Source organism: Opisthorchis viverrini (assembly GCF_000715545.1).
Source record: "Opisthorchis viverrini unplaced genomic scaffold opera_v5_56, whole genome shotgun sequence".
NCBI lineage: Eukaryota > Metazoa > Platyhelminthes > Trematoda > Opisthorchiida > Opisthorchiidae > Opisthorchis > Opisthorchis viverrini.
Window position 1 is genome coordinate 1580310 of NW_008751713.1, and position 9800 is coordinate 1590109.

General features: G+C 43.5%; 1 protein-coding gene across 1 annotated transcript in view; it reads right to left on the reverse strand.

Annotated features, from left to right (window-relative positions):
• Positions 1–1190: 1190 nt before the first annotated feature.
• The window catches only part of T265_03819 (hypothetical protein), a gene marked incomplete at both ends in the record, with an annotated part of 27577 nt that continues 18967 nt past the window's right edge, over positions 1191–9800 (reverse strand). Inside the window, 4 exons of the mRNA XM_009168390.1 lie at positions 1191–1344; positions 3399–3646; positions 6080–6138; positions 8329–8442. Of these exons, the coding sequence (XP_009166654.1) occupies positions 1235–1344; positions 3399–3646; positions 6080–6138; positions 8329–8442 (531 nt within the window). The remainder of the gene's footprint in view (positions 1345–3398; positions 3647–6079; positions 6139–8328; positions 8443–9800) is intronic.

The window sequence follows — 9800 nt, forward strand, 5'->3', positions numbered from 1 at the left end:
ACCAAACATTTCAAAAGTCCGATATGGTGCGGTTGATTGTGTTACCGTGTCAGCCTATTGTTCCAAGTCAACTGATATCACTTCGACACTAAACTAAATATAGATGTGTGAAAAATCTGAGACTCATTTCCGACAGAATAAAGGACGTGGCTAGGCCATATGCTCCGTATACAAGATGACCGATTGCCTCGCTGTACCCTGTTTGCTGGAACATGTTCCGACCGGAAGATACCACAAGATAGACAACGCATGACGTGGAGAAGGAGCATGAGAAACATAACAAAGGGCTTTGACTGCACTGCTGCACGTCGTTTGCAAGGTCGGAGTGCCGGAGACTCACCACACCAGTTGTTAGGGGCACTGATCAACACGGTGATTTTGCGCAAACAGTGGCGATGTGATATACGTTGGTTTATTATTAATCACTAACCCACCGTTCAATTTTAATTTCTTTTCCGGCAGTCTCCCTATCCTACTCTACTAGCTACCGTACGTCGCGACTAACCGAAAAACCGTGCAGACGCACACGGTTGTCAAACTGAACTAAACTCGGAGTGTATTGCACGTCACAGGAGGAATGGCACTGCTGACGGGTGTTAGGCTTTTCTTTCTGGTGCAGTTCCCGTAACACATAAATATGGTCTGTGACGAATACTTGCCGAAAAAGGGCTATAGTTCCACATAGGTGAGATCCATAATCAAAACAAGTGAATGTATGCAAGTTTCTGTACATTCCCAGGATGGTGAGCCCGTCTCACTGTGTTATACGACTGCAGTGAAAAGACTATTGACCTCAAAGAATTTTTGTTCAGACAAATGAGGGAAACGACAAATCATATTGAAACGCAACAGAGTTACTTGACTTCGTCCAACTTCTTGTACTTCAGCTACTCACCTTGGTTGGCCTTGGTGTAACGGGAGCCGATAGGACGATTGAAAGCTAATTCATTTACTTCATAAATCTGCACTTGATGAGCGACTAACATTCGCGAACTAGAATTAAACTGCCTGGTCAACTTATAAATATGCAAATGTTCTTTTTCAGTAGGTCAAATAATCGGTACCTTTGGGGATATCGAATGACTCTCCCACTCTCCCGCGTTCAAATATGTCATTATCAGCTTGTTCGCAACAAGAGCGTTAGTTAGATTTGTTGGTTGAATCCAAATGTACACAAGCAAAAGAGACGGCACCGATTGACGAAATATATTACAATGAATGAGTCTTTGGTAGATTACATGCGCTCAACGGTTCTCAGTCCGAGTATATCAAACCCGCATTTCATCACCTTGGCAGTTGCCTCACATAACATTAGGCGACCGGTGTTCACTCGAAGTATGGCACCTGACAAGAAATAAGACAGCGTACAAAGTAGACATTAGTTGAAGGACGAAATGGTGAATGAGTTAGCTTTCCAAGACGGTCGACAAGAACCAAATGACTGCGCACTACATGAAGAGTGAAAATCATCCGTCATTACTAAAAAAGCAACGTGAAGCATGACTCCCTAAATGATACATCGAAATACCACACATAAAGTGATAATCCAGGCTTCTAAGAAGGAAGAAAAATAAAAAGAGACATTCATACACACTACAAGTCCAGAAAGGGCATACTTAATATATGTATATGCTGAAGCTTAAGCTTGTTACTGTGCAGCCAGGGAATTTTACCACCCAACTGAGAATCCTGTTCTTTTCAAACTTAGTACACGACAGGTATCATTCATTCAAGTGGTTATATGGCATACTGAAATCGCTTCGAGCAACGACCATAAAGCACAACCTCCGTGACACTTTATATTTCCAATGTTTCAGGCAAAACGACGTTATCCCTATAGGTAGCTTAACGTTTGCCAACCTACCGTTTTTGTACACTGAGCAGTACACAGCGGTTGTGACTGAACTTCGTCAGACAAGTTTTTCCGCTATATAAGTTGAAGGAACCAGCCTTACGATGTACGTGGAGCTTTAAATTCCTGCTCAACCTCGAAGTTTACAGACAAGTAGACAGAGAGGGGGTGAGATCCACTTTTGGACCAGTCTTCGTGGACCTTTCGACCTGTAGAAAAGATGTGAATTCTCCAGCTGTAGCACCCTTTCGATGTTCAGCTGCCATGCCACCGGAAGGAAGCACGAGGGCTGAGATACCACCGGGTTGCCCAAGCCTGGACTCATGCCTTCTTTCCAAAGACAGTCCCACTATTGAAACACTGGTAAGAAGGCATAAAAACCAGCTAAGAAATATTCTTCACAGTCCGTGTACATAAGTCCCTTACAAGCCGTCCACTAGTCACAAGAGAAAGACAGACTGTCCCGTCAGATCACGTCAGTGTGTATATGTCAATTTGCCTACAACATGGAGCCAGCTGCCCTGGTGGAACAACAACACAACTGTACAAATGAATGTCTGAGCATCTCCTAGCTGGCCTCCACAAAAGGCAATATTGCCAGGTCCGTTTAACCCAATTAACTGGAAACGTAACACGACGTCAACATTGCAGCGACATCAATCTACAAAGACTTCCAAAGGTCTCTCAGAACTAAGATCCTGGCCACTACAGAAATCATCAACACAAGAACTGACCGCCTGAACTTTGCATTCAAAAAGGTGCTAGGACCCATGAGGTTGTTAACTGTTGGATTTTAACCCGACTGAGAATGTTTTACATCCCATCGATTTTATTATGTCCTATAAATATGTACATATATTATAGATGTTCGAATCTGAAGAATAGATACGAAAAAGTACTCTTCACTCGATCCATGTTGTTCAAAAAGGTCTGACCGTCTACGTTTCTCTATACGGTAATATCCTACCCACAGCGTCTCAAAAAGGCTACCACGGCTATCGCTGCATAGGGCAAGGTCGATGGTTGGCCACCCCCTTCCATTACGCAAAGTCGAACACGGTAATTCTAGACACGGATCACCCAACAGAAATACCATCGACCGGTCAGCTGTTGGCTCGGCCACATAATTTGGCAGACAGGCGATAAACAGATCAGGGCTTTCAGCACTTTGGAACCCACTATATAAGCCCGTGAAGGTACTTCTGACAGTGCGTTGGGAAAACTCCATTCCATGCCACTAGCAAGAGTGGTTGTTTCCTTCACCAGAGTGTTGTCGACCTTACTGAGGTGTCCAGTTTGCAGTTCCAGATTATGTACCACGTTGCACCGTATGTTTTATAAAAATAACTTAAAACCGCGACAAGGATGTGGAACAATCACACATGCGCAACAAAACTAATCACCGGTCCAGTTGTTCTTGGATCAAGGACAGATAACGCAACGCCAGATCGAGAAAAATCTCCTAACTTGAACAGAGCATGACACTGTCATTCTGCCATCATCAACGTCAACCATAAATAGTAAAACATAGTGTTTGCGAACCTACCTGTCTCCCGGTCTCGCTCAATGCAATAGCATACGTCGTAGAAACTCGTAAATGTACAACTCAAATCGTACAAATAGTCACACAGTGTGTGCAACAGGAAGTCGTTCTGTATTCGCAGCAGTATGTCCGGAAATCGACAAATTGTTTTGGCTAGTTTCCATTCGGCTGGATGATCCAAAGACAGCGCCTGTTGGTCAGAAAATTTGGCCAGCTGTTCGCTCGTGTACCCGGCGTTTCGAGCGATTGACCTGGAGGATTAGAAAAGTGTATGAGTTTGATGAAGTATGTCCCGAAAATGGAGTAAGAATGACGAGAGGAGCTGAAAGACATCTGAAGTAAGTTACTTGATTCAATAGGCGAGATTACTCAGTGATTAGAGAGTTTACTGACCGGAAGGTCCGTGGTTCGAACCCGACCTCAGCCGCTCGACTTCCTCAGCCTAGGCTTGGGCAACTTGGCAGTATACCAGCCCTCGTGCTTCCCTCGCATAGCATGGCAGTTAGGCACCGGAAGGGTGCTACAGCTCAACATTTTTTTTATTCAATGCTCTTCCATTATAATAGGCCTTCAATGGAACAATTCCCACAAGAATGGAACATTTTTCATGCAGCGGGAATCCTCACTACAAGCAATAACCTAATAAGCACTTCCTGAGGGAAGAATGTAGGAAAACATGTGGCACATATTTGCTGACCTACATTCACTGAGTTGCCGGCAAGGCAATACAAGCAAACATACATCTGTGGGTAGACTTTGTTTTTGCCAGAGATCTGTAGAACACGGCGAAATGAGGTCAGCCAATAGAATAGTTATTATCCCGTAGGTTAATGTTCACAACGTTCCTTTGTTCATGGGAATACTGAGAAATGAGATCAATCAAATCAACAGCCATCACCAGTTGAGGGTAGGCGCTACGCTGGGAGTTGTACAAACCGCGAGTCTTGTTGCAGTGATCCCGGAAGAAGGATAGGTCACATGGAGCAGTGCTGACCATACTATTCACTCTAAGAAAAAACTATCCTTCCAAGATGTCAAATACCCTCAGGGTTTGGAATACTTTCAATTAACCGTTGGTGGTGCAAGTCACAACAGTAACTGTATGAACTAAAGTGGAACTGCACAGGATATCAGAATGACGATTCGTAGAAACGTGTTGGAAATTTGTATTAAAATGCCTCACCTACAAAAAATCAAGTTTTGAAGAAACAGATCTTATTTTTTCTACGCAACTGGAACAATGTCACGCAATAACAACTGTTTGAAGCTACAAGGAGCCGGAGAATCTTGCATGTGACTTGATGTTACAAGTGTGCGGGGAAACCAAACATCTTTGATCATAGTTTCCAATACTAGCCACAAGGTGAATGAAAAATTCGTAAACTCAAGTTGCTTCAAGAACAAGATAATCCGATAAGTAGCATGAGAAGCAAACCAAATGAATTCGGGAAAGACAGCTCTTCTAGACCCGTTCAAATGAGGGGATAACGAACTTGTAACAAAGTAGCGGGAGTTCATTTGCTGGGCAAGCTCTGATCTGTAGTGAACGTACACACGATCGCAGTTCCCCGTAAACGAATCATACTTCGTTCAGCTCTAGCACGCTTTCGGTGCCTAACTGCCACCAGAAGGAAGCACGAAGGCTGGGATACTGCCAGCCCAGACAGAGGAGGTCCAGCCGCAGAGGTCGGATTCGAACCACGGACCTTCCATCCTAATTTCAAAGTCGAGTCAGTCATCCGAGCAGTCACAGTGGCATACACGACTATGACAACACAGCTTCACTCGTAAAAAGTAAGTGTCCCGGTGATGTTTTTTAGTAGTCTAAACTTTTCGATTAATCTATCTAGGCAGTTTGAGACCCAGAAATATATCTAGTTCAAATTGGCGGCATGGAAGCATTATATAATACATTTTCGTCCACCTCATGCTGAAACTTGGCTGCTTATGTGGCGCATATAGGTTTGAATGGGTCTCCTAATCAGCTGTACAAGATCCAAGACACTTTTGTGGTCAGTGAGCGTGCTTCTTGTAAAAAAGCCCACGTTCATCCCACAGGTACAAGTGACAGACAAAACCATTCGGTGCAAGAGAACATGATAAACGAGGAATTCAGATGCGTTCCAGTTGAGTCTCCCGTCAAAACCAAATTGACATGCAAATGAGTGTATTTGTAGAAAACTGGTAACTTTTAACCACACGACTTAAAACATCCCACGCATAGGTAACTAATCGAATGCGCGAAAACAATTACGGTAGGCTATTCAAAAAGGCTCAAGCTCGTGCAGGTATATCTGATATTCCGATTTTGATTATCACCATTGTTTTTGTTATACAAACGGTTCCTCACTAGCTGTAAAGACAATTATATTTCAAGACCGAAAACGAGGGTAACGAATAACAGCATCAATTCGATTTTCCCTACTGTTGTCCGAAAGATAAACAGAAACCCGTGTTTGACAACTATAGATGTGTCGGGAGTGAGTTAATAACAGTTGTTGTTACTCGAGTGCCAGGTTATAGCCTGTTTTCATGAAAATGGATACGGATGCGCAAAACGCTACATAATCAACTAATATTTGTCAGCGTTATACACCCTCAATTGGCAGTCCATTGTTATGGCACATAGCATGATCACATCACCAAAGACGAATGACAATAGGACCTTTAAACTAGCAACATACCTGATGCGCGTGTACGCATATAGCAGGTAAACAGCCGTATTGCCTTTGTCGTCGAGCATCTGGAAGTGTTAGAAACACACGGAATTAACAGAAACAGATTGCTAACGAGAACAAATCCACAAGTTTAAGACTAGGATTTAAGGAAAACTGAAGATAGTACAGTGATTAGATTACTGGGCAAATGTGTGTGAACACCAAACCGAAGGAGAAATAGGTTCCTCCTTCCGGAAGCTCAATTTGACTTTCTCACTGAGTAGTAAAAGGAATTCCAGTTGGGAGAAACAAGAAGATGAATCATGCTGCGTTACAAGCCTATCACAATCTCTATGGAAAGTACCTAATGTTTCAGCTCGTAGCAACTCCAGAAAACTCCAGAGCAAAACCGTAGTTTGCCCTAGAATATATCGCAAGAATACCTCGAGGCTCTCAAAGTAAAGCCTCTACCGATGACGACCGCTACGTTTTGGTCAGATCAGAAGGTTATAGCACGTTGGTTGGGTTTCCAAGTGCACGTTGTGCGTCCCTACAAGCTAGTGAAGATAGAGTTCGCTACAGCCAACAGTTGGTGGAATAACCCACTGAACTCACAATGACTAAGCCTGTCGAGCTTAGCAACGCTTTAAATAAGCGACACAGCCAAGTGATGCAATCGGCTTAGGAGGGGTGAGGCAATAGAAAAGCTTGCGTTGGATCGAAGAGCTGCTGGAGGCTTCGGAACTTAACCATCTAGTTAGTGGTAATAACACACGCAGGTGCCTGTGCTTTGGCTACTTTCCTACTGGGCGTCATCTTACGCACAGCTCAGTGTACAGCTCGAAAAACTAATAGGATACGTGTCTTAACAAATCCGTTCTGTGAAGAATAGGCTACATCAGTTGCTCACCAACTGTCCCACGAAATTCGGTAGCACCAATGTTGCTGTAATCCAACTAACCGAAGATTCTGAATTTTGATTCGGATAGCTCACAGACGTCCCGTTTTAAGCAGTCCGCGGATTAGGAAAGACCAACATCATAAATAAGATACTTGTTCGAAATTCGAAATGCAGAGAGAAAACCGACTTCGATGTACCAGTGTCAACGGAATGACCTGAACTGTACCGACTCTGGGATAGCCGAATCAGTCTTCAAATATAGGAGGATAGGCTTACGGGTTTCCATGCTCCGTTGAATAATCTATTGGGAAACGAGGCGACGAAGCAATCGTTCCCCATGAAGTCTTCATAGAAGCGAAAGGCAAAACGTACCGATTCTTCTATACACGAATGACTGTGGCGGTTTGACCCAAGTCATCGTTTAACGCCTGTTGGTCGACTCCAGTAGCACATAGTCCGTCTTCACTGTATTAATCCATGCTTTCCGTACACCGGCAGAATAGCGAACTATCCCACCTAAACTTATTTGGAACGTTCTTATGTAAGCTATCCTTAAGCCTCTCAGGTAATCCAACGATAAAGCTCCGGCGTGCCGTTGATCTAGAATGACGGGACAAAAGTCCATGAACCATATGTATGCAAGCCATGGTCGTCTCTGGCTTTCAGTGAAGGGTCATAATTTCTACTGGGTATTTCCATGAGTTTCCCCATGTCGCTTTGCTCGAACTGCCTTAAAACATCCACCTCTTATATACGCAGTTTTCATATCGATATAACAGCACGCCTTCTATCAAAATGATCAGTTGAGCACTTTCTCCACTTTCGTTGTATTGATCCCACTACACTGCGTACCAGCGTCATTTCCCACATCTTCGGTAAAACACACGTTGCCGAATCGACCCGGGGTAAGTTTCCAGTTGCAGACACACACAATTGTTCTGATGTTTTCGTGTGATATCTTTGTGAGGTTTCGGGATCACTCCGTGGCTTTGCAGAAACCGTATTGCCGTCTCCTTGTCATGAACGAGAGTTGAAAGCGTCAGAAGGTTCATTCAAGGTTTTACGTCCGAAAGGAGAAAATTTTTCGCACAAAATGAGCCCAGATGCGGATAAGGAATTGTTTTCATCAAAAATAGGTCAAGGAAGTTGAAACTGGCAAAAAGTGGCGGAGCTTAACTTTTTGCACATGTACTTTTTGCATTAGTGACGAGGCTCATCTGCAAAGGGCGGGAGCGTTACATTAGGCTTAGTGCTCCTTGGTCCAAAAAATGATATGTGGAACTGCAGTGAACTTTTCGATTTCAAATGTGAAAAACCTTGGAATCAATGTTAAAGTCAGAACAACGCAACAAACACCGGTGACCTAGGAACATACCTTGTCGAATGAGAAGATATAATCATTTATTCGATTGTGGGATAGATCAGCGTATTTGATGCAACCATAAGCAATCGCTTCTTGGGCAGCTTTGAACTCGTCCTCTGTTAGTTCCTATGGCCACGAAAACAAAAAAGCGACTGTTGTATCAGCACAGTGATGTATGATAATGCTGATTAGATGCCATCAGAGTTCTAGTAATGAAAATTTTTAATCAACCAATCGACCACCATTGACAGATGCATACATTTCAGCCAGTTGGATGACAGGAACTGTAGCAAAAAGGTTGGACGCCCTTCTTGAAGCAGCACATGTTCTGACAGAGGTCGGAACGTTCACAGAAATACTCTAAGTCGAGCCAAGTCACTCAGGGCTTTATGAACCGTAAAGTGAATTTTCGGTATACAAGTCTACAGTATGTATCACGCGTAAACGATCGAATGGGTCGATGAGCTTTCAGAAAATTTACCCGAAATATCCACTAACGAACTTCTGAAAGTACTAGGCGAGACGAGATTTATTACACAGGATAGTAGGAGTACATAGAAAAATGGGCCACAGAATTACGGTAAGCGAGCGATTTGTGGATAAAAGTTTGTACTTGGTGTGAGTGCATCAGATAAACCTGGTGAAGGGTATAATGAATACCGAGTCATAATGCTTACTTAATACGTGCTTAATATGTGCAATCTATCTCGAAGATTCCCAGGAAAGCAATAAGTTCAATGGAAAAGAACAATAGCACCAAAAACCCATGAATAAGATGGAGCGTCCGAAGTCTATAGTATTAAAAGCCACGCCTCGAACCCTACCAAGGACGGCTCGGATAGGGAGTGACCAGCTGAGGTTGATCAACAGGGTCACACACGGCTACTTCACAAGAGAAATTCAGGGGGAAAAGATGGTGAAAACGGTGGGAGCTGATGGCTACTGAGAAGGTTAATTTAAAGTAACGCTAACCTGAGGTGAGGGGAAAGGTAATCTCCTAGCGTTTCTGTTAAGCGCTCCTCTGACCAACCAACAATTTCATTCAGTACAGTTTGTAGTAGTAGACTTGCTTCAGGCATGCGATAGCTGCAGTCAGCTGCCATATCATCAGCGTCGAAAGGGAGAAGGGGAGAAACACCAGTCTGGGGAATGCTGCTGTTAGTCCGTAATTCACGCTTGTAATTTATATAATTTTTAAAGTAGTCATCAATTAGATGAAGCAAGTCGTGCTAACCGCCTGTCAAGCAACTGTTCTCGACCAACGCTATACCGAAAGCACCAGTGAAGTCAATGAGCAAAAGGCCTACAGGTTTATCTTTTGTGGTGGGGTGGACGAGGCATTAGACTAATGTGGAGTGGAAGTGACGATATGTCATCATCATCACAATCATCATCATCATCGACAGCATGACATCAGTGTTCAACACCGATGCTTCACTGCCGTACAACCATGACTTATTTGAAAGCCTTATTGTAAAGAAAAG